Consider the following 26253-nt stretch of genomic DNA (forward strand, 5'->3'; position numbering starts at 1 on the left):
AAATTCTACCAACAAATTTCCAGGCCCTTTATGCTTCATTGAAGTCTTCCTATCTCTTGGAGTTGTAATCTTGTCTGTTAAATAGTTAAAGGGATTTGTCTAGTTAACTGGGTTTTTGTACCCCCTAACTAAGACTTATGTTGCAAAGGCACATTAACCACTATCTTTGAGTTTAGAAGCTGGGAGAAAATTGTAAGCGATCCATTTATCTTTTAAAGATGAAGAAAAAAATAATTGAATTAACATATCTCTCTGGTTGGATTTAGTTAGGCTGAATAATTTGAAATTTTTGTGCTCTGTGGGAATTTTAAAATCCAAAAGTAATATTGTAAGAATTTGAAATTCTAAAAATATTCATGAAATGAGCCTGGTTTAGGTTTGTTGAGCAAATGGTTATTATAAATGTCACCTCCAATAGGCATTAGCAATTGAAATGCTAGGAATGTGTACTAAGACTGAGCCAGTGTGATTTACTGAAGCAAATTCAGTTCTGTGACTTGAAGTAAATTGTGTAAGAATCATTGGCTCTGGTTCAGTATGTCCTGAGAGAAACTTCAAAATCTTTTCATATTATCTGTATATTTATGAAATCCTATTTCCTGCAGTTTACACATGTAGTTTCCAGCTAGAAGAAATCATATCAACTAATTAGGTCAATTTCTGCACTTTTTTTTTTGCCTTAGCAAGATGAGTTGCATTCCTGCCAACTATGCATTTTAACCCCCACAAGATTGAGGAATTACCTAGATGAGGAACTCATGAGTGCAGGAAGAACAGTTTAACTCTATGCAGGAAGTGAGCAGTGTTCTTTCTTTGGCTGAAGTAAAAGGAGGCTTTTGATCATTATATTGCATTTTGGGGTTGAGTAACCTACCTTTATAGAGCAGTGTGGTTATTTAATTCATTATTATTGAACTGCTAGAATTCTTGAGGATTGTATCAATGCTCCTGACTTTTGGGCATGGCATTTAGAAACTTTGCTTTCTAATATTGTTAAAAGAAGCTGGTACTTATTGGCACCATCTGTTGGCTGGAAATGTGGGATGTGACCTTTTTGCTCGCTTTAGAAATTCCCTAATTATTAAACCATGCTCTCTCTTTTATTCTTTTGGGGTTTTTTAGTTTCAACTAAATTTACTTCCGGAAAAGTTGCATGAGTAGTACAAAGAATTCCTAGTTTCTCAAAGGTTAACATTTTATACATTTGCTGTATCCTTCTCTACTTCATACTCACTCAATCTCTTCTCCTTCTATAATCTATAATTTAGCATCACTGAATTGGTATAATTCTTAAGATTGGCCCAGTGCTCCTAATGTTTAAACGTGTGTGTACAATACGTATAATACATACACAACACAAATACTTTCCCCCCCAGAACTGTTTGAGAACAAAATGCAGGCATGATTCCTCTATACTTCTGCTTACTCCAAGACATGACAACATAACCAAAGTACATTGATAAAAATCAGGAAATTAACATACTCGTATTTCGACAGTTTTCTCAGTGTCCTTTATAATTAAAGAGATCCAGGCTGTATCACATGCAGTTGTAATATCTTTTCAGTTTCCTTTAATCTAAACCATTCTCCTTTAATTACAGTGAACAAAAAAGAGTTCAAAATATGAATTATATGTATAAAGTATTTTTATAGCTTCATGAAATATACAAAAAACAAATCATAAACTAAAAAAGTAGTGATTAGAGCTTGATTTTATTCTCCAAATTACTTATATTTTGCTAATTTAGTCACTAGTAAAACTGTTTGGAAGATTTGCTATATAGAAAAACTTTGCATTTTATAAAAGCAAGTGTATGAATAAACTAATCAGATGTTAAATTATACTCATATATGATATGTTCTGTGTACATTTTAAAAAAACAGTTTTCATCCAGGGGCTTACAACCTGCTTCATGTTTTGGAAAAATTACAAATCAATAATAATGATGATTATTATATACCTGTAACAAACAAACAAAACCCTTTTGAAGCTTGACAGAACCCTCATGAACTGAAATGTTGATATCCAAAATCATAACAAGGAAGGAAATTTTAAGATGAAAATTCTCCTCTGTTAAGAAGGAAATGTGAATTTCCTCTGAATGGTCTCATCCACTCCTATAATTACAGCTTCCACTGCATGCCAGCGCATGCCCTCTCCATCCCTCTGTTCTGGTCAGTAAATTTCTTTTCTGGTTACGACTCAATGAAAATAAACAATTGCAGATGTCTCTTCTGTTTTTTAGTTTGATGTTCCATAACTCGTTATGTATTACTTCAGTCTTATTTGTGCTATAACCCTTAGCCATGGGCTAACCACTTCTTTAAAGAAAGCTTTAAAGTTTTTTCTAAGACTTTGAAATAGCAGATCTGTGGACTGGCAGTTATAATTACAAGAATATTTGCACATATTTATCATACCTTTTACATGATAGACCATAGCATCCCAATCAGTAGGGTTACCTGTTCAGAGATCTCAGGAAAATGTTCTTCAGAAAGTGAGCCTATAGTCAGACCCTTTGATTATCCTCAGCGGTGTCAAAATCACATCTTCCTGAGTTAAATTTATTTATTTTTATTTCAGTTTATTCACAAACTGAATAATACTGGTTGAAAGGCAGAAATAGAGGTGTGACTAGACTATTAAGAAAGGAGAATGATTTTCTTTTACTTTATCTTTCTTTTATTTTTCTCTTCTTCAATTTTTTTTAAAATGTAAGTTGGCTTTAAAACTACATCTGAAAGAAGAGATACATCCCCAAATTTGAGCATTGGCAACATTAATAATATAGTGTCTGGATTTTCAAGATGACAGTGTTAAAGGACACTTGTCCTTTGGGTAATCTGGTCCTGCTGGGCAGAGGATTTAAGCAACTAGGCCCCTCTACCATGTACCTAACAATTCAGTGGGCTTCTAGTACTGTCATGGCTCCCATTTTATTTCTTTATCTAATCTGACTCATTTTGACACTCTAGTGTCTTTTTAGTGCTTCTGACTTTTGCTCCATTGACTCATTTTCCAAGTGCTGTTTTACTTGACAGCACTCCTGCTAGACATTTGGCTTCCCTTCTCTCCTCTACTCCAGAGACTATGAGATCCTGTCTCTGACCTCTCTGTGTAAATACTCCCTTAATCCTGCCAGGTTTTTATTGATGCAGCCAGAATCTACTCTTGAAAGTTCTCTTTGGCTTTGAGTTGGGCCCACATTAGATACATGCTTTTAGTGTATTTATTTTAAAAGTCAGTTATCTGAAGAATGCCTGGGAGGGGGGTCAGTCGATTGAGTGTCCGACTCTTGATTTTGACTCAGATCATAATCTCAGGGTCATGAGATCGAGCCCCATGTCAGGCACTGTGCTAGATGTGAAGCCTGCTTAAGACTTTCTCTCTCTCTCTCTCTGCTCCTGCCCCACTTGCACTCGCATGCTCATTCTCTCTCTCTCTCAAAAAAAAGCCAATAATAATAATACTAAAAGTTAGTTATCTTACCTTATAGACTCCACATATAATATTCTAGTACTCAAAGCAAAACTCTGTTGATAGATTTTTGTAAATCAAGCACATAGGAATAAATAGAAGTAAACATTCTTCTTCTGATAACAATGAGGTCCTAAATATTTTGGAAATAAGCAGACTTTACTGAAGATAATTTTATGAAAGAATCTAATAATACCATCTTTTTTTTAAAAGATTTTATTTATTTCATAGAAAAAGCAAAAGAAAGAGAACAAGCAAAAAAAAAAAAAAAAAAGAAAGAGAACAAGCACAAAGGGAGAAGCGGACTCCCTGCTGAGCAGAAAGCCCAATGTGAGTCTTGATCCCAGGACCCTGAGATCATGACCTGAGCCCAAGGCAGATGTCCAACTGACTGAGCACCTAGGTGCCCCATAATACCATCTTTTGCACGTTTTGCTGCTACCTCATTATGTTAGTGATTTTGTACTTCCAAGTTTAGAAGTCCTAGCAATTATGTTTTAGTATGCAAATATTGCGAAGAAATAATGTTTTTAGTGATGGCTGGGTGGCTCAGTCAGTTAAGTGTCCAACTCTTGGTTTTGCCTCAGGCCCGTGCTCAGCGGGGAATCCACTTGAAGATTCTCTCCCTGCACTCTCCCCCACCCCCACTTATGCATCTGTCTCTCTCTCAAATAAATAAATCTTTTTTAAAAATTAGTTTTTTTAGAGTTTTGCTTCATAAGAGGAGCCTGAGGAGCTACATAGATGCATTCCAAATTGAAAAACATTAAAATCTGAAGATTTTTCTAAGAACGTACAGCATATAGAGAGAAACTTATTCAAGAGTCATACTAAATCTTAATAGAGAGATTTGGTGACACTTGTGCCAATACTCATTTACTCCTTTCCCCCCTGCCTCTGCTCATCATGATGGATGTTCTGCTCCAGGCACATGTGACCAAGAAGATGACACTCCTTCTCTGAGCTCTCAGTCAAGGGATACCATATCTGGCTGAGAGGTAAAGGCTCCCAGCACCTTTCATCACCCTTAGCTTTGAGTTATGGAGGAGTCTCCCTTCTTCTGCCCAATGCTTAGTCATAGGACAGTGGCTCTACCTGTGATCCAGCAAGCCAGGAATATTGGGCATCAGTTGCCCTTGTCCCAGCTTGCTCATTGGATGGAGCTGCCTCACAAAGAGAGGCAACTTAAGAAAACCCAGAGATTACTATCTCAGCCTAGTACCTTGCCCATGAAGCAGGGGTGTCCCTCTAAAAAATAGACCACTGTACGCACTTCCAACTCTGGAGCAATGGATCAAAGCTTTGGCCCAAGGAGAAGTGGTAGTTCATGAGGAGAGAAAATTAAGAAGCCCTCCTGAAAGGAAATGACTTTATTTAAAACAGAGTATGGAGAAACAAGCCTGTGGGACTTCTTGAGACTGGAGACTTTGGAAAAAGGTTTTTTTAAAAAAAGAATGAAGAAAAAAAAAAACTGCAGAAAAATATACCATCAAGTGCACCAACATATACAAAATAGGAATACCAGAAGGAATGGAGAGAAAGAAAGGAGTAGGAAAAATATTTGGAGACATAGTAGCAGAAAAACTTCCCAAATTTGATGGAAAACATTAATCTGTACATCCAAGGAGCTCAGTGACTTTGAGTATGATAAGCAGGAAGAGATATGCATCCTAACACATCATAGCAAAAATGCTAAAAGACAATGACAGAATTTTTGAAAGTAGCAAGAGAAAAATTACTCCTCATACCCAGGAGAACCTCAAGGAAGTTGCTACCTAACTTCTTATAATATACAGTGAAGGTCAGAAGGCAGTGATGACATATTCAAAGTGCTTAATTTTTTTTTTTTTTTAAAGACAACAACAACAAAAAAAACCCACCAAAGTGTCAATCAAGAATCTTATATCCAGCAAAATTATCTTTCAAAATTCTAGGAAAAATAAAGACAAAACAAAAAAAAAAAAACAGAATTTTTTGCTAACAAATCTGCTTTGCAAGAAATACTAAAGTTGTTCAGGCTGAAAGCAAGTGACCCAGACCATAATCCAAATCTCCATGAAAAATAACACCACTCAAGGTCATTTATGCATTTATAAAAGACAATATAGATTGCTGTTTCTTCTCCTTTCTTAACTAATCTTCTCAACTCAGTGTACAGCCACATTTTTCTACAGAGTTTCTCAGATCAGGCACTCAAAGAGTCTCTTATGATTCCTTATTTTCCCTCATTCCCCCACATCTCATGTACCAAAAAGAAATAACTTCTTGTATGTCAGTATGTAACTTTTTAAACACTATTTCCCATCTTTGTTGTAACTGTGTCAGCATAGCCTCCATCATTTCCTGCCTTCATACATGTGCTCATCAGTAATTAATTATGACCCCTGTGATTGCTACTTATTTTTCTGGCTTTCCCTGTGCTGTTAGGAACTTCCCCATCTTCACATGTGTCTATCTGTACATATTACCTACTTGTATTTATCACGTTTGTCTTTGCCAAATCTCCAGTAATTGAGTCTTGCTCATGATAGACAGATTTGCCTCCAAAGCCACCATAGAATTTCATCTTTCAAATATACAGGAGATTTGCAAAACTTGGCTTAATCTAGTGGTAAGTGGGCATGACTATTGAAAGGAATAGTCTTTGCATATGGCACATAGGATGTCGAACATTTTTTGATAGAAGATAATTTGTTGATATTAATGGTAGGGAGGAATAAGAACAGAAACAATGGGCAGCCCCGGTGATTCAGCAGTTTAGCGCCGCCTTCAGCCCAGGGTGTAATCCTGGGGACCCGGGATCAAATCTCATATCAGGCTCCCTGCCTGGAGCCTGCTTCTCCCTCTGCCTTTGTCTCTGCCTTTCTCTCTCGAATAAATAAATAAAATCTTAAAAAAAAAAAAAAACAGAAACAATGATATTATATAATAACGGTAGCGACAGTGGTAGTTGTAGTGACAGCAGCCAACATTGTCGAACACCTCCTTTGTGCTAGATATCACCCAAAGTGTTTAATGGAGTTGGTATCATTATTATCTTGATTTTATAGATGTGGAAAACAGAGCACAGAGAAGTTAACATTTGGCAGGGTCTTAACTTGCACACTTAATCACAACATGTATTTATCAAATGTATTTGTCATTTTTTTTTATTTTTGCTTTGCTGTACGTTCACAGCTCCATGTTATTTGGTTCAATGGTGGCAAAATGGCTGATCTAGTCTAAAATTAATTTTGCCTGCTACTTATAAATCATGCTGAGCTTGGCATTTTTTTATATAAAAGTGCAGAATTTCATGAATTTGAAAAGAACCATCTTATGGAGTGAGTTAACTTCAATTCCTATGAAATTAGAGCTAACAAATAGCCATGTTTGATTTATCAGATATGAAGCCTTTCTTTCCTGTACTACTGCTCTGTAAGTGTAGCTGCATCATGAAAAATACGTTATTTTGTGACAGACTCTAGATTAATTAATGCCTATTCCTTTATTTAAAATTAGATATCAAATCATTATAATTGACTCTTAAGCATCTAGGCAGATAAAAATGTTCAGTTTAATGATTGCATCTTTTAATAAAAGGAACAGTTCTCCCTTAGCAATTTCATTTTTGGTACTTAGATTAAGGACCAGGAAAAAGCGATTGTAAAACATTATTGATTTATTTTGTGAAATTAAAAATCTAACCTAGTTCTTCAGTTTATTGGTTGTCATAAATTCTTGTTTTTCCCCCAAAAAATCTACCCTGCACTTTAAAATTTCCTCAGTCAGTAATTTTTTTCTTATTTCAATATCCTTATCATACATTTAACCCATTCTGCTTTACATTTATTTATGTGTGTGTGTCTTGTATTCAGTATTAGAATATCAGTTCCTTTGGAGTAGGAACCTTATCAAAAATATCCTTATAGCCCACCTTTCACCTTCCTCTCAAGCTGAAAGTTACTGCCACACCCAAAATGGGCAGTATGAGTTGCGGCAGAACTAAACTAGTGTACAAATAAAATTCTATTTCTTAAAATTTAATTAAAAACTTTTTATTTGAGTATAGTTGGAATATAGTGTTACATTCATTGAAGGTGTACAGCACATAAAATTTTAGAAGTCCCAGCCCCAGAGATAGCAGGTACGGTAGGTAAGGACTGACAAGGAATAGAATAGAAATAAAAATACTGCTCTGTGAACAAACTAAATTTATGACACATAAATGACCATTCCTGAAAGGATAGGGCTAATCCTTGGATAATTGAAATGAGTATTTGATGAGTCTCTCCTTTGTGGTGATGAGTAGTTTCCTCATCTTAATACATTATTTCTTGTTTTTCTGATGACTCTTTTACCCACCCTGTTGATTTTTGTCATGGTAATTAAGGGACACCATGAAAGTAGGATCAGGAGTTTCCTTGATTGAAAAATAAGTAGTATTGCAATGGCTCCTTGCGGGTGAGTGCCTGTGGACTCACATTATATCGTGTTCTTTCTTTGTTTTATTGAAAGTACACCTACTCTTGAGTGTTGCATGTTGAGTCTTGTGGGGTTTTTTGTTTTTAAATTTTTTTTTTTTTAATGAAAACTGAGTCGATGATTTAGGAGAAGCCAAGTAAGTTGTGGTCAAGTCCTCAGTTCTGTTGGCCTTTCCAATTCTTGACTGTGAGCTCTTTATTTTGAAGAAATTGGGTCACCTCTAAATGGCAGTACCTTCCCCTTTCCTCCAGATTGGTGTCACTTGGCAAGACAAATGAAATCATTACACCTAGGGCTTAAATCTGCATCTTCTAAACCTCTAAAATGAAAACTGCTGAACTGTCTAACCAAATTTTAAGATGCATTCAACTCCTAAATACAGTATTTTCCTTCCCCCCAACCCAGTATTTGTCTGATTTACCCCTGTCACTTCTTCATTCCCTTCACATATCTACTAGCTGGCTCTTCCCTGTTACTCCCTAATTGAATCCTCTCTATCCTTTTGCATTCTCTAATCTCTATGGCATTTACTGTTTAGAGTACATTAATGTATTTTTCTTTTCTTGTTTACATCTATATCCTTCCGTAACATGTAGTATTTGTCTGTCTTGGATTTTCTTAAGCTTCATCTCTGACTGAATGCTTTTCTTCTTTCATTGTCTTATCCTCTGTTAGGTATTCAGCTTACATTAAAAAAAGAAAATCACTGATGATTAAAATGAATTCTGGCTCCAATAGGGCAAAACCAGAATTCTAGTCACTTTTCCTTCTTCCAGCCCCTACCCTGAATAGCATGATGTCTTTGCTTTTCACTACTGTTCGTTTTTTTCCCTACTTTAGACATGGCACATAATGTCGCCAGTGTCTGATCAGATCCTTTGATGAGAAGTCCTAGTGAATTGACCTTCACTTGTAAAAAGAAAAAAAGAAATTGTAGGACCCCAAGGATTTTGTTAAATCCATCTGATTCTCTATTTGAAAGCATTGTTTCTGGTCCCCCAGATTTGGATAGTGTTCTTCCCAGCAGGAGGGACTGTTCTTATGTACCGTGTCTGGCACACACTGCTATTCTACAGATACCAGCTCCTGATGATGTTAATGATGATGGTGATGGTGTGGGTGAGTATTTTGAAGGCAAAAGGACAGAAGTGGGAAGAGAACAGAAACACCAGTAATGAGGTAGGGATAGTGGGAGAGCGTGAGTCAGGAAGAAATAGCTGCTGGGACAGATGGATTATAACACATGCTACACTTTGTCTTCATCCACTGCCTCTGGGTTTTAAAAGGAACCAATCACACCACATAAAAGTATCCCAAAGCTGCACTGACTGTTTCACCATCAAACCATCCAGACCACTTATACTACCCTCCTTCATTCCCCGTGGGTCTCAGGGACAGAAGTGCCTCCATTTTGTTGCCTTCAGTCACCCAACTCAAATGGAGTGGGGGCAGGGAGGGAGATAAAAGATAGGTAAGTAAAATGGAATGAGCTTTTAATTAAAGTTCCTGAATCCTGCCAGATTCAACCTTATTCTAACAACAGCTTTCTGACACATCCTATTAGGCCCACACACTAGAAGGTGTGAGGACATAATGATGCGGTCCTCTCCTACCTGTCATTTTTTTTTTTGGCTTCGCCCCTTAGGTATGCCCCATCTAGGTCAGACTTGAACCCCAGAAATGGCTCCATCTTCTCTCTGAACCAAATGCTTCTTTTTAAACAAATTTTCCTGATGTTGTTACCACTTAATTGAGAACCAAGTAAAACCAACAAACAAGACACTGTTTTTGTTGTTGTCTGTTCATACTGCTGAGGGAGAACAAAAGCAAGATCCTAATGTAGATGTGTGCTAAATAAACTTTGCATTTCTTTTTTATTCCAGTGTGATTGTTGTCATTCTTATGGTTCATGTTTGATATTGCATTGTAGTACTGTAAGTTATGAAAGGGGAATGATAAGTTGCACGTGGTAAGTAATGATATAGATAGTCTTTGGAGTACAGATTTATCATCCTCTTAACTCTACCATCCAAGTGCATTTTAAAATTGAGTTCATACCAGGTGTTTACCCAAAGGATACAGAAATACAGATTTGAAGGGATGCATGCCTTCCAGTGTTTGTAGCAGCATTATCAGTAATACCCAAACTGTGGAGAGAGCCCAAATGTCCATTGACTGATGAATGGACAAGAAGATGTGAGATAGGGCAGCCCCAGTGGCTCAGCAGTTTAGTGCCGCATGCAGCCCAGGGTGTGATCCTGGAGACCTGGGATTAAGTCCCACATCAGGCTCCCTGCATGGAGCCTGCTTTTCCCTCTGCCTGTGTCTCTGCTTCTCTCTCTCCTCTCTGTGTATTCTCATGAATAAATAAATAAAATCTTTGAAAAAAAAAAAGATGTGAGATAGTTATATATATATAGTGTATATACACAATATATGTATATACACAACATTGACTCCTCAGCCACCAAAGAGAATGAAATCTTGCCATTTGCAATGACATGGATGGAGCTAGATTACATTATGCTAAGTGAAATAAGTCAGAAAAAGACAAATACCATATAATCTCACTCATGTGGTGTTTAAGAAAGGAAACAGATGAACATATGGGGGAGGGGAGAAAAAAGGAGAGAAGGAGACAAGCCATAAGAGATTCTTAATGATAGAGAACAAACTGAGGGCTGATGGAGGAATGTGGGCTGGGGATGGGCTAGATGGATGATGGGTATCAAGAGGGCACTTGTGATAAGCCCTGGGTGTTGTATGTAAGTGATGAATCACTGAATTCTACAGAAATCAATAGTGCACTGTTGCAACTACCTAAAATTAAAAACAAATAATAAAATAAACGGGAAAAAATTGAGTTCAGTTCAATGATGACTGGAAGCTTTAAAAATCAGCCCCCTTTGATCGGGTTCATTTTCTATCACTAAGGGGCTTTTTTGCTGTTTTTCTTTCCTTTTTTTTTTTTTTTTTTTGGTCTTTCTTGTTAAAGATAATAGAAGAAAAACAAGAAGGAATTAAAAAGCAGAAAGAAGGGGATCCCTGGGTGGCTCAGCGGTTTGGTGCCTGCCTTTGGCCCAGGGCGTGATCCTGGAGTCCCAGGATCGAGTCCTGTGTCGGGCTCCTGGCATGGAGCCTGCTTCTCCCTCCTCCTGTGTCTCTGCCTCTCTCTCTCTCTCTCTGTGTCTATCATAAGTAAATAAATAAATTTTTTTTTTGAAAAAAAAAAAAGCAGAAAGAAGTGGCATCTCAGAAACATACAAACATAGTCACAAGGCTGGCATTAATTTCCTTTCTGTAGTTCTTGCCTACAGAAGAACTGAGAGTTGGGGGAAAAAAAGATAAGAAAAATGTATCTCACTCATCTTTTATGTATCCTACTGTAGTAATGTCATTGTAATTGCAGTTAAAAGAAAGACAGTTTTACTACTTTCCTGACTAAATACTCTTTTATTTGTCACAGTAGCCTGTATCCTGCTTAATTCTCGGTAGAAAATAATGCCACTATGAGTTTCTAATGCACATAATATAATCTTGATTTTGTTATAAGCACCTCTGTTATGTGAGTTTTTAAAGGTTGATTGATTTGAGAGAGAGAGAGAGAGAGAGTGTGTGTGTGTGTGTGTGTGTGTGCATGAGCAAGAGAATCCCAAGCAGACTCCTTGCCAATCACAGAGCCCTATAGGAGTTTGATATCATGACTCTGAGATCACAATCAAAACCAAGAGTAGATACTTAACCCACCCAGGTACCCCTGTTCCTTAAATTTTAAGAAAATCTCTGTGAATATCCTTAAAAATCTTTGAATTATGATATGACTTTTTATTTGTGTATCCTTTTATGATACTTATTATATCATATATATTTATATTTATTTAGTAACTATTCATAGGTTTTATGGAGTTAAAGGAAATCAGAACTCATCCTTTGAGATCAGTGTCTTCTAGGGCCAGTAGCCACTGACAGTTGCTGGCATGAGCGTCCTTGCAGCAGGGATATTTCCGTCTGGCAGGGGCCTGGAGAAGAGGGTATAGGGGCTAGAAACCAGACTTCCTCTTCTTAGTATCCTGCTCAAGTTTTTTCCAGTCACTATGAACCTCCTTAAACACAGCCAACTCAGATATTTATGTTGGAAAAGTGTTCTCTAGAAATTATTTCTATAGATTCTTTTGATTTTGCCTGAATAGTAACCTTTCGTTTACAACAATGCTATTATAGTTGTGGGCTTGTTGAAACAAGTTCAGATTTCCATTCATGCTATTTCTGTCCTCCTATTTTTTACTCTGGTATCTCTCATTTATTTTAGGTTTAGCGGTTTCCCTACAGCTATTACATGGAGACATTGAGCAAATCAGAAGAGAATACTCATCAGTATTTTCTCACGGAGTGTCTATAACAAGGAAGTTGGGTTTTTCTAATATTATTATGCCTGGTAAGTGATGTGGGATGGACCAAAGGTTGACATATGGGTATTATGTTTGTTTTTGACACTTGAGAAATTTTTCAAATGGTCAGTTTTGAAGAGTTCAAATGGACCATTGCTAAAGAAGAAAATGAGGTATGTGATAATAAATAAGCAAAAGTTTTTTTTTTAAATCTTTACATTTTTATTATATTAGGGTGAGTAACTTATAGGGCCGTGCTGCATTCTGTATGACCATGATATGATGGAGAACTGGGGTAGGATCCAGAAAATATTTTACACTTTGGTGGAAAATGTTAGCAAAGACATTTAGGGGAAATCCTTATAGGTTTTGTTAAGAGTAATTATTGAGCAGCAGTTGGTCCTTCTTGGAGGATTCTTCTACCCAGAATATGTATATGTAAATAAGCAACCATATGCAAATACCATATGTATTTCTGCACCTTTCCTAGTTCTGTTTGAGATCTATCCAGATCTCTTTTAGCAACCTAAAAGGACTCGAAAACAAGTGTCTGTTTCTAAGTGGAGAAGGTGGCAGTTAGTGAGAGTCACACTATTGAAGTAAATGCCACATAGTAGTAGTTTCTCAGTGCCCCACATCCCACCTTCTACAACCAAGACAGAAAGGAGACCAGATGAAATACCCTCAAATTGTTAACAGTATTTTTAGAAACGAGATTGTGTAAATCTCCGTTTAAGGCCCACGTATGAAAGCAGGCATGGGAAGTTGCATCTGACAAGGCCTCTGGCACAGCTGTGAGAGGAATGGTAAGACTGCTCTGGACAGAGACCTAACGTGATGCAGCAAGTGACCAGCATCGCCCTGTTGCAGCATCCCTGTGATCTCTTTATGCAAATCTGTTTATGCAAGGAAGGCTGAGAGAGAGAGAGCCTGGAAATTTCCTGAGATGACCCGACCTGGCTTAGGGACCTGGCCTGCCTGAGCATCTCATGCCACTGTCATTGAAAATGACTGTTTATAGAACTGTTTACTTGGTGGCTCTCGCACCCCCTTCATTATTTCCTTCAGTTGCTATAAATAACTGGTATTTCCTTTGTAACAAAAAAAGAAAAACCTTCATGCCACTGGGAAGCAAATTGATGGGCAAATCTAATATAAAAAACATATTTTCGAACAGAATGCAGACAGCTGCTGGAAGAATTCCTCAGCTTGGTCTCTGGGCAGTATCACCGAGAAGTGGAAAAACATAAAGCAACATGACACTTCACCAGCTGACTAATTGTCTGGGATGTGCCGCGCTCAGGCCGCGTTTGTCTGGCTTTCCTGACGGAATGAGCTCTGCGTGGAAGGGGGCTCCCTGCGCCCCGTCACGGCCGCTGTGGTCGCGCTGCCCGGCCCGCGGCCTGCAGGCCCAGGTCTGCAGTGCTGGGCACGCCAACACATCATTTCAAAGCACTTGCTGCTTTTTCTCCCCTCCTTTTTCTCCTGCAGCGTCTTAATCTTCCAAGTTAGACAAAGAGGGGAAGGACGTGTGTGTTTACATCCACAGCGGAAAGCAGCCTCGAACCTCCCTGGGACTGTTTTACGTGGGCAGACGTGGCGCTGGCTTTCCCTTGGTCATTTTCAGAATGTTGACTTGTCAGTCGATTCTCAGGGTGGCCCTCTCATGAGCGCTTGAGCTGAATTCTCCAACGAGAAAATGGGTGGGGACAACATTTCCGCTGCCAGGGTGGCAGTGACAGTCTGCTGGCATGACTCTCTATTTTCTCGCTTTCTAGACTCATCCTTCAGAGTTGATTTGTGTGCTGGTGGGGGTCAGGACAGGTGAGGCCGCGCTCAGACCAGCAGGACAGGCTCCTCAACATAGCTGCTGCCTCTCTGCAGAAGGAGGAGTCTGTGGTCTTGACACTGAGGCGAGCGTACACCGAACTCCCGTCGAGGCCCATAGATTGTGCTCAGTGCCAGACTCTTTACGGAATGGGGAGCGGCACAGGAACAGGAACTCTCCCCTTGGTCTGCCGGTGGCAGGGGCACATGTCTACGATGTCACCTAGTGTGAGGAGGTGATCCGGCTGTGCGCTTTCGAGCTACCGTGACCCTTCCCTGTTGTTAAGGGTCGGTCACCCAGCACTTTGTTTCTCAGGGTGTGTAATTTTCAAAGAGGCTAAGTCACTTCCTTTGAAGCTCCATCACTGCTACCTACAAGCCGAGTAACTCTGCCAAAAGTTCCACGATCCGCTCTCTGAGCCCATGACGGGGAGCGCAGCAAAAACATTTCAATCCATGCTCTGCAGAAGAAATGTAATGAGAGCCACAAATGTAATCGTAACTTTGCTAGTAGCCGCTTTCAAAAAAGTGGGGAGAAAGAGTTGGGATTAATGTTAATAATACATTTTCCTTAACCCACTGCATCCAAAATATTATCATTTCTAATAGGTAATTCCTGCAAAAAATTCTTAATGAGTTATTTTACACTGTCTTTTTTTAACCTCCATCCCTGAATGCCGGTGAGGGTTGTACATTTACAGCACATCTCTTTCTAGCCAAGTCACATTTCAAGTACTCAGTTGCCACACATGGCAGCGGTTACAGTATTGGACAGGCTGCCTCTAAATGTCTTAGCAGACTGTACAGAGCAGGACCTGGGCCATTGCTGAATATCGGGAAGCACGAAGTTTCCATCCAGCAGACATTTTTGAGCAAAGCTGGCTAATGTGTCAGGAATGTCAAGAGAGGTCAGACGGAGCCCTTCCCCACCCTGAAGGTCCATTCTTATTCCGAGTTTATGGTTCTTTTTAGGCAAAATGACCTTTGCTTTAATCACGGCCTCCCTACATTCTCTTCCCCATTTCTGCCCTCTTCCCTTAGAGACTTGTTCCCATGTACCAAGTGGTTAAACTGTCACTCTTTGTTAGGGAACCCCTAATTAATACCTTCTGGTACAGTCTTTCATACGAGGTCTATGAAGTTCCTAACCTAAAAGGAATTAAGTAAAAGTTGTGCAGTGTTGGAAGAAGGGGAGGTTGAGATTTGGAGGGGAGAGGCTCACACTGAAAACAATTAGCAGAGCCTGTGTTTCAAATGGCTGCCCTTGGGGGAAGTAGCTTTGACAGTGACCTCAAGATTTATTTAAGTTTATTTTTCAAGCATCATTCAATAAGCCGCCTTCTTCTTTGACTGTTAGGTGATAGTTCACATAAGTCAAATTTCTCTTTGGTCAAAGATGACTAGATAATGATTTACTGGCTGGGGTAAGAAAAATGTACATATGTTTGTCTCGTGTTTAAGAAGATATGCAGTTTTGTTCTTTTAAATATAAATATTATTATTCTTTACCAGTCACTGACAGACACAATACATATCAGCAGATGGGATTACCTGAGATTTCTTTTGACGAAAGCAGGTGGGAGCCAGTGTGATATGATTTGATCTTCCTTAAGATACATCCTAAATCTAACCAAACCCCACCACCTCTCAGTGCATGTCACCGGGCCTCCATGCCATGTATGTGCAACCACTTGGCCTGAACCCCATGATCATGCTGGGGAAGGGAGACATGGTCTTCCAACCAGTGAATACCGCAGTGATCCAAGAGAGGTGAGTCTTAAGGCTCTCCCATGTTATGCTGAGATGGGATTCCAGCCTCAAACCATAAAGCAGTGGGGGGCTGGTTCCTCCAAAATATTGAAGCTTACAGGCCCCTTTACACAAGGGAGTAGGACTTTCCCCAGCTGTCCCTACCAGAAGACCGTTCTTTGTCCTAGAATGTGATGGACATCAGGGAGCCCCCGCCCATCCCTACTCCTATTTTTACACAACACTGTTCTGGCAAGCCTGTCATGGATGCTATTGTGGCATTTACCATTGTTTGCTTAATAGGCATAAGCAAAAAAGTAAAAACTACACCCCCAAAAAGCTCAATATCTCATAATACTCTCCTAAAATAAAGCAAGACAAAAATAAGAATGACACAAAAAAAAATACAAAAAAAAATTAATAGATTTCACAGAAGTGCACTCTGAGCAAGAAATCTGAAGTTGAATTTTCAACCCATGCATAAATTTCCCCTTTCTGTGTTCTACTTTGATTTCCAGTTACCTGTGATCTTGTCCCTGTCCCTCCCCCCACCCATGAAGTTTTCATGAAGTGATGGAATCTTGGATATGGATGGCACATTGTGTTGGTTTCTTATGGCTGCTGTTACAGATCACCACAGACAGGGTGGCTTAAAACACCACAAAAAAATGTTATCTTCCAGTTCTGGAGATCAGAAATTTGTAGAGGTATTACTAGGCTAAAAGCAAGCCCTATAATCAGGGCTGCATTTTTTCTGATGACTCTAAGAGAGAATTGAGTTCCTTGCCTCATGCAGCTTCTGGAGACTGCCCACACTCCTTGGCTCATGGCCCCACATCATTCCAGTGTCTTCTTCCCTCATCACATCCCCTTCTCTGACTCTGGCCCTCCTGCTTCCCTCTCCCTCTCCCTGCTATAAGGACCCTTGTAATTATATTGAACCTATGCTGATAATCCAGGCAAATCTTCCCATCTCAAGGTCCTTAACTTAATTAATCGCAGCTACAAAGTCCCTTTTGCCATGTAAGGTCACATATTCACAGGTTCCTAGGATTAGGACATGGACATCTTTTGGGAGTGCAGGTGGTGTCATTATCCTGGCTGCCACACACATGAAGGGTCATGCAGCCCAGCTGTGTGTCCAGTGCATGAGTTTCTTCCTCAGGTTCCTGGTAATGGTTTTCTGGCATGTTACTTGAATATTAATAATGACCAAGAACACATCATATCTCAGAATGACCTCTGTCATGTTGGACCAGGTTCTCTCTACCTTCTACCCATTGCATTGAGTTTTTCTGCTTGAAACCTCAACATGTTTAAATTCACTTAACTCTCTTGGGACCCTCGTTCCTCCTCCGATGGGTTCTGAGTCCTTGCTCTGTATTATTTATGGCCTGGAGGATACTGTTCATGTCTGTGCCAGTCCTGTAAGGATAGTCTCTAGAACTGAAATTGGTGCTTCAAGCCTGGTCTGACCATTGCAGGGTAGAGTAGGAGTCATACCTTCCTTGCTCAAGGTGAAGAAAGCTGAATTGCACTAGCTTATTCAATGGCCATTCTCACCCTGTTGAATTCCATTTTTCATACTAAAAAGAAATGATTTTCATACTAAAAAAAGATTTTATTTTCATACTAAAAATATTTAATATGTTAGACACATTTCTTAATCTCTACATATCCTTTTTTTAATCTATAAAATGGAAATAATAGGACCTTCTTAGAATGTCATTGTGAGGACTTAATGCGCTCTTTGTAGTGCCTGGAAGAGACCTAACTACCATCTGTCCACTGCTACTGTCATCATCATTAGTGTAATCTAAGTTGTTAGTCTTAGACACGTGTTGATTTGTTTATAAAAAGGACAGGAGCTTTTCTTTTCCAGTTCCATAAATCTTAACAAACATCCAGCACACATTAAGGCACTTGGTCAGCCCGTAGCTGAGTGCAGTGGTTTACTTGATGTGGTGAGCTTGCACTCTGCGGCTTTATGCAAGGAGTTCATAGCACAGAATCAAAGATCAAGGTTTTCAGCTACTGATGGAAACCTCTTGGCTCTGGAGGTCAAGCCATAAATTGACCCCATTTGACTGCAATCGCTGAACTCTTTTGACTTTGTTCCCATTGTTGTGACCTTATATTTTTTCTGTCTACAGTGATATTTTCAGAAGCCTTCACATGTGCAAAGGCAGTGGGCCTGCTAAACAGAAGAAAAGTGTTATGCACATCAAATTTACAGAGTATTAAATATGAGAGAGAGGTGCAAGGTGTTAATAAACATTGTCAGGAAAATAGCTTTTCACACTAGTGCTATGACTCCATTTCATACTCACTTTATGGTTTCTCTCTTAATTACCCAAGATGCTTTCTTAACACCGTTTGGGCTTATTAGTTTTCTCCAGAGCTGACCTCAAGTGTATTGATTTTAATTAGCACATGTTTCAACTTTATCCTGCTGCATATTTTGGCAAGATGTGGTACCTTGCAGTATTGGAACATAGCAAGCTGCGGAATTCCTGGGGAGACATATGTAGAATGTCATCCAGCAGAAATATTCTCCTTGTCATGTGTTCTCTTTTCAAAGACATCTTACTCGAGTCTAAAAGACTTGCAAAGGAGGAAGGGGTTGCAGGGATAGTGACCGTTTAAGACCAGAAAAGGAAAGCTTGTGCATCAGGGGCTCTCGTTTATGAATTCTATATTTCAGAATTTCCTAAGTCACAGACTCAGCGTGACATAGCAAAGTAGTCTTGTCCCTCCTACCACCTGTCTTACCCATACCTCTGTCTTTATTCTGTCCCCATTTTAATAACTCGAGACCCAGAGGTTTATAGTAACCTATCTAGACTGATATCACACACAACAGACAGTAGAGAGAGGAAGACTGGAGTCTAGATCTTTTATTCCAATCTTCCCATGACCCTATATTCCTTAGGCTTATTTGAACCCAGAATCTCTTTTGAATTCAGAAGAGTTCGAAGAATCCAACTATGGTATAAGCGCAACAGGCTTTATGGCTTAATTTGGGAACTAATGCCATTTTCAGCCTTGCTCCTTTGTCAAAATATACCATAGCTTCCTCAGATCTCTCATCTTCTCAGTACAGTCTTTTCTCATATAACACCCCCTCTGCCCCCATTCAGCACTCCCTATGCCCCTTTCTTGGTCTGACTTTTATCCCCAGGATTTCCTATTATTATTCAACGTGCTGTATATTTAACTTCTTTATTAAAGACTCCCCCCCCCCCCCCCCCGCCGCCCCATTACTAGACTCTAAACTCTGTAGGAAAAGGATTTTTGCTTTGCTTTGCTCACTGCTGGTCTACAAGGCCCAGGATAATATCTGGCATGTAGTGGGTGCTAAAAATATCTTTGCTGAATGACTACATGGAGAAAGAATGTCATAGTACCGGCAGTACATTCCTCTCCCCATCACCCCAGTTCCTCCTTCGGACCTAGACTACAGACTGGGGAAAACTGGTCACCTTGCAAACCTCCCTCATCCCCTCTTGCCTTCGTTAAAGTCCAAGTTGCCATTCCTTCCGACAGATGAGAGTGAATGTCCCCTCCCCAAGAAACACTTACTCTTCTTTTTGCAGGACAATTAATCCCCATGGGGTTTGGACCAGCTAATTACTCATTAGGAGAAATTCCTAAGGTGAAAATCCCTGTAGCTGTACTTCCCCTTAATCAGTATGTTTTAGTCTGTTTGTAAGCAGAGCTACTCATTATGTGTCACCTACTCCAAGAAGCAAAGGAATTTTGCTATTGTTAACAGACATCTTTTGCTCTAAATTACCCTGATTGAGTGTTTCTTTTTTATCTGCCAAATCTGTTAGTGGGGAAACTATTGTCAAGAATTTCCTCCGAGACATATTGTTGAAATAGCACGTGTGCGGACCATCAACATACCAGGCCTATTTTGATTTTGTTGAAATTGGCTGATTCAGAGGACAGAGTTTTTGAATGTACTCGTCATTCTGTAATGGAATTGTTAAAATGCACATCTATTAAGGATGTGTGTATGTATAGGAATGAGTACATATAGTAATAAAACCAAGCAAACTTACAAAAATTTACAGGATCGTTTTCTTAAAAAAAAAAGAGAGATGGTTCAGACAAAACAAAAAGCATACAGCTATAATTTTAAATGTGTTGAAATACATTGGTTTTCTCTTGGAATTCCAAGTTCATTGCCTTTTCAAATTGATTTGTAAGAAAGTACTAGAAATGAGTAAGCCAGAGACCATTATATCCATTATTTCCAATGTATTTTTTACATACTCTTTGTAAAGGGTGGCTTCGATTTCATCTGTTCTGGGACTTACTCATTTTGTCTCTTTTATGGCCCATCTGTTTCCTGGTCAGCCCAGGTCATTCGCACGTCATGCCCTCATCAAAAGTTGATCTTAGTGGAGGAAGATGACCAGTCACATTGGTATTCCCCTATGGTTTCAAAAGCTGGGGTACTTTCTTGTACACACTTTGGTCAGGAAGTTTTGTAAATCTCCCAATTGTGGACTTACTTGTATGGTTATCACTTTCTAGTGATCTGCTTTTTGTGTGTGTGTGTGGAGAGGTGGTTTTTTTGTTGTTGTTGTTTCTTTTTAGAAAAAAGTTTGCTTATAATTCTTCTGTTTGAAAGCTATGTTAAATAAAAGTGAGTTCAGCTCTGCCAACCTCACCAATATTCATCTTCAAAAACGTTCTGGTAACAGTTTGTTTACTTCTTTCTCATTTCCCTCGTCACTCACCACTTACCCTTAATTTAATTCTAATAGGAGAGTAAAAGCATGCTTTCAGCCTGTTGGCCTTAGTTTACGCATTGGCATCAACTTTCTCTTTTTCTTGGGGCCGTAAGTTTTATAAATAACCAATGGATTAAAAAAATAAATGGTATATGTGTTCATAGAGTATGTCAGTTTGAATCTTACTTGTTTTATAGCTTGATGGTAACTGATTTATTCTACATCTGTTCGTAAAGCACTAACCTGGATTCTTCTAGCAGTGAGATCATTTTGTCCGTGAATTTTGAAAAAGATTTAAATTGTAACTCTACCCTTTGCAGTCCTGTCATTTTATTCCACTTGGGTATTTCTTCTACTCTTAAGCGTTGTGTCTATAAAGTATTAAGACTAGCTTCTTTGAGCCACCCTGCTCGGCTGTCATTTTGTAATCACACCTCATAAATGAAATGAGGGAAATATTGAAAAATGATGAAACTTGACAACACCTTCCTACTCAATCCCCGTATTCACCTCTTAACTATACATTTTTCAGTATTGCAAATTCAGACCAGCAGAGGCTGGCCTTTACTTCTCTTGGATATTGGCAATGAGTGTGGGGACCTTTATATAAAAGTGTAAATATAATATATTTTACTTTTATATGTATGCTATAGCAGTACATTTTATGAAGTAAGATCCTTCTTGATAGAGTATTACACTTCCTGGTTTTACACACACACACACACACACACACACACACACATATATAAACATGGTTTTAATCTTCCTAGGTGAAATGAGAAATGATTTATACATCACTATAGAAAGGGGTGAATTTGAGAAAGGAGGGAAGAGCGTGGCCAGAAATGTGGAAGTTACCATGTTCATTGTGGAGAGTAGTGGCCAGATCTTAAAGGTATGTGAATACTGGGTATTTTCTGGTAAAACAATCCCACGTCCTCATTTTGGGTTCACCTTTAATGTGAGTGGTTAATTTCTGATTTGCAGTCCTATTCATCTTATTTTTCTCCTCCACCCTGTGTAGTTTTCTTTCCTTTTTTTTAATCGTTGAAATACCTTCCAGAAAAGAAGGTAGAGAAACAAAAGGCTTTTACGGTTGGATTGTTTAATGAACTGTGGCAGTACTTTCCTCGTGGCAGCTCTTCCTTAAACATAGCATTTGTAATGTCATTCCATTCTCCCCCTTTCATCTGTCATAGTTTTGGAGATGAACACTTTGGTGACTGGGTTAACACAAATAAGGTAAAAACTACCACCTTTAGCCCCGTTATTTTCATTTTGATCAAAGTGAGTCATGAGCAGTGGGGCGTTACTGATTTGGGGTGGTGCTAGCAGGTTCCTTTATGCCAAAAGTGTTTTTTGCGTGAGTCTCGGAGCTTGGCAGCCAGGCACACAGCAGCCTTGTGACAGTGGCAGGCTGGGGACTGGGCCGCACAGTTGGACTCCAGATTGGGCACGCAATTGCCCGTCTCGCACTTGTCCCGGAGGCCCACCTGCAGGCAGCAGGCCCTGGGGGCTGTGTCTGGGCATCAAACAGGTGCAGCCGCAGGCGGGAGCAAGTGCAAACCAGCCCTGCCAGGGACGGGGAGGTCATTCTAGAGGAAGTGCTGTCTGGGGAGCAGGCAAGCAGAGCAAAGCAGCCGCTCTGCTGCTCTTCAGATCATCTCTAAATGAAGCTGTCTTTAACCTGCTTGTTTCCTTTGTTAGGATTTTATCTCCTTCGGCTCTGGAGAGCCGCCAGCTAGTGAGTACCACTCCTTTGTGCTTTATCATAACAACAGTCCCAGGTGGTCTGAACTGCTGAAACTTCCTATTCCTGTGGACAAATTCAGGGGCGCGCACATCCGCTTTGAATTTCGGCATTGTTCCAGTAAGTGTTTCTTGGGGTTGGCTTTGTCGTGTTGGGGTAGGGTGCTTACTGAGCTGTAGTGTTAATATGGGCCAATCTGCGGAAAGTGTGACAAAGCAGAGACCTTGGAGAGGGAGGAATGAAGGCCAGTGGAGTCCTGAGAGGTGAGTGGGCTCACTACTTCTCGAAGAACCAGTATCCTCTGTGGAAACATACAGGAAGGAGAAGGAGGGAAACAATACCTGTGGAAGTCTACAGGATTCGCCTTAAATTGATCATTTTCATAAAAGTGAGTTTATCATTTTTGTAATCTAGAAAGATTGAATGGAAAGGGAGAGACACAGCATTAAAAACTTGTCTGGCTCAGGGGGTCTAAGGCAGTCCTGACCTATCCGCTGCTCTCCAGCCAAGAGCTCATCCAGCTCTCAGAGAGCTTAGGGGAACCCAGGAGGACTTTTCTGGGCCTGTGAAGTTCCTAGGATTTATGGGCTCAGATTTATATCTGAGTGGCTTATCTCCATATCACAATGCAATCTCAGTATTTAAATGACAAGTAATGCCAGTATGCCTCAAATATGACGTGAAATCATTGTTTCATTTCACAGATCTAAAAAACCCAAGATGTAGAGATGATATAGGATTTGCCCATATGAGCATTACTGTCCCTAAAATTGTCATCTCTTGACATCTCTATTTTAATTCTTTTGCTCTCTCTACCACCCTCTCCAGCCCCCACTCCCATCTTCTGGTATCCCCGTGTCCCTGACGTATATCTTGGACACTACCAGAAGTGTACACTGTGACTAGAGAAGGTTCTGGTGAATCTTGCTTCAGGAACAAAGGAGAGGTACAGAAGAATCACATCACTGGAGGAGCAGCAGACTCCTCTGTAGTCTGGAAAGAATGGGGGCATTGCCAATAGATATGCGGTGACCTCACCTGAGCGCTATGCAATTCTCACAGGATTCAGAGAGGGGATGACTGCCTGTTGCAGGGATGATGGCATGTTTTGGAATTGGCTCAGGGAGCCCCAGTAATTATGCTTTCGTGGATGTTTCACAATATAGGGAGATGAATAGCAAGGTCCTACCATTTTTCCAAATTCCCAGAGGAATGTCATGGAAAGGACTTAGAGTGGGAAAACATAAAGCCCTTGGAATGGTGTCAGAACATTCCTTCCCCAATCTTTGTTATAAATTTTCAGTCGAGCCAAATACGAGCTTTAAGCTTTAAGGTAAGAAAAAGATAGGAGAAAAGTAAGGATGAAATGAGAGAAAAGAGAGAAAGAGCATTTGGAGAAATTTATTTTAACTCAGAACTCGGAAAATGAAATAAAGGCTGTTTTCAGTAAAACCTATTAGATTTCTGTCCTCTTGTCCTTGTGTTTCAAACATTGTTCACATTGTTTGTTTTTTGAATATTTGATTTTTTTTGAATATTCGATGTTAAAATTCAGAAGAAACACCACAAGCATGAAGAAAAGAAATCCCCGTAATCCCATAAACTGGATAATCAGTATGATTACTTTATCACAAAGCTCCCAAATATTTCTCTGTATATCTATTTATTCAAGAAGTATCTTTTATCCGTGAAACACATGTTCACCGAACACCTGCTATGTGTCAAGCACTTTCCTGGGCATTGGAGATACATGAGTGAACACAAGAGAATACTTCCTCATAGAGCTTTAGTTCTAAAGGGAAGACAGACCATATCTGAGCAAATAAACACATACTACATCAGGTCCTGTTAAGTGCAGTATAGAAGATTAAATTGGGGTAAAGTGCTGAAAAATGATGCTGCTGTGTTGCTCTTTTACAAAGAGTGGTCAGAAAGAAGCTCTCTGATAAGGAGATGTATCAACAATAAGCTAAAAGAAATAAAGCCATGAGCCTTTGGATATCATGGGAAAGAATATTACAGGCAGAGAGAACAGTAAATACAAAACAGTCAAGGTTGAAACATGCTTGGTATTTTCAAGGAATATCAAGGAGGCCAGAGTGAGCAGCTGGGGAGAGTTTGGAGATGACACCACAGAGGTAGCAGGGGAGCCAGATCCCATATTGTCTTGTAAGTCGGGGGGAAGACTTGAGACTTTGTTTGGTGTGAGGAGCACCATTGGAGAATTTAGACTGAAGATAATATGGTGCTTTTGTATGATAGGTTGTAGGTGTGAACAGAAAGTCCATTCAAGAGGCTTTTGCAGTCCTCCAAGTAAGATGTTAAAATTATTTGCATTAGAATGCTAGGAGATCAATTCTCTTTCACAGATTTATTGAGAAACTAGCTATGAAGGAAGGAGAAAAGTCAAGGATGACCCCCAAGATTTTGGCCTGAGAATGAAGTGATTATTTAATGAAGTGGAGAAGGACAACAAGAAAAGTGTTTTTAGGGGCAGCCCAGGTGGCTCAGCAGTTTAGCGCCACCTTCAGGCCAGGGCCTGATCCTGGAGACCCGGGATAGAGTCCCATGTCAGGCTCCCTGCATGGAGCCTGCTTCTCCCTCTGCCTGTGTGTCTCTGCCCCCACCCCCCACCCCCCCTCTGTCTCTGTCTCTCATGAATAAATAAATAAAATGTTAAAAAAAAAAAGTGTTTTTAGAGAGCAAAAACCAAACATTGCATGTGAAATCTGAGAGATCTCTTAGATATTCAATATGTCAAATAGACAGTTGAATGAGATTCAAGCTAGAGACTTAAGCTTTAGAAGGAGGACAAACAGTGGTGTGCTGTAAACATTTAATAACCAGCATGTGGGCTGGGGCAGAAGGGGGCCCTGAATTCCATCAGTGAATACTCCTGTCATGGGCAAATTCAAGCTACAAACATGACCATCACTCAACTTGGAGTTGGGGACAGATGCACACTGTCCACTCTTGTGAGGCGCTACAGGGCAGCCGTGATTTTCACAACCATGATGCTGGATGTGATTCCTAAACAGTAAGTTTAGATAGCAAAGGGAAGCCAAAGAATGGATCTCTGGGGTACTTTCACATTGAGGTCTTAGGGGAATGAGAAGAAGCCATTTAGGAAATTAAGAAGGAATTGCCAGTGAGGTAGAAGGAGTATCCAGTAATAGAATCCAGGAGATTAATTGAAGAAAGATTTTCAAGAAGGGATTGATCTGATATGTCAGGTGCCAGTAATAAATAAGTGGAGGACAGAGGGATGATCACCCAGTTTGGCATCATGGAAGTCAGTGAACCTGACAAGTAGTTTTAGTGGATTTGTGGTGATGAAAGTCTGGTGTGAGTGAGTCCAAGAGTGAGGTGGAGGAGAAAGGAAGGGCAGGCAATAAATACAGACAAAGATTTCCAGAAAATTTGCTATAAAGAATATGAGAGAGCAGAGAAATGGGATAGTAACTATAGTGGAATGGTAGGTCATGGGAGGGTATTTTTTTCTTTTCTAAGGTGGAGTTCTAAAACATGTTTGGTGCAGATGATTCAGAAGAGAGGAAGAACTGTTGATGTAGATGAAAGAGGTGACAAGTGTAGGAGCAGTGCCCTTGAGGAAGGGAAGCGTGGGGCCAGTGCTCCTGGTTAAGTGGAGAATTCGGGAATAGTGCAGGACGGCCGATGCAGGAGCGTTAATGGGCAGAGCATGGAGGAGTCCTCTCTGCATCTGCTGAAAGTGAGGAAAGTGCTGAGGTATTGGAGGCTGAGAAGCATGAAACCCCTGTCTAGAAAAGTGAAAAGGTGAGCTGGTCAGGAAAATGTGGAAGGTTTGCCCAGCTCAGGGCCCATCTGTGGTTA

At 39.8% G+C, this 26253-nt stretch overlaps 1 protein-coding gene across 8 annotated transcripts in view; it reads left to right on the forward strand.

Annotated features, from left to right (window-relative positions):
• The window catches only part of DOCK4 (dedicator of cytokinesis 4), a 409480-nt gene that overhangs the window by 239142 nt on the left and 144085 nt on the right, over positions 1-26253 (forward strand). For all 8 annotated transcript variants that reach the window (XM_077856142.1, XM_077856147.1, XM_077856145.1 and 5 more), the window contains exons 13-15: positions 12252-12377; positions 21422-21546; positions 22359-22521. In XM_077856142.1, coding sequence (XP_077712268.1) covers positions 12252-12377; positions 21422-21546; positions 22359-22521 — 414 coding nt within the window. The remainder of the gene's footprint in view (positions 1-12251; positions 12378-21421; positions 21547-22358; positions 22522-26253) is intronic.

This window comes from Canis aureus, chromosome 18 (genome assembly GCF_053574225.1).
Source record: "Canis aureus isolate CA01 chromosome 18, VMU_Caureus_v.1.0, whole genome shotgun sequence".
Lineage (NCBI taxonomy): Eukaryota > Metazoa > Chordata > Mammalia > Carnivora > Canidae > Canis > Canis aureus.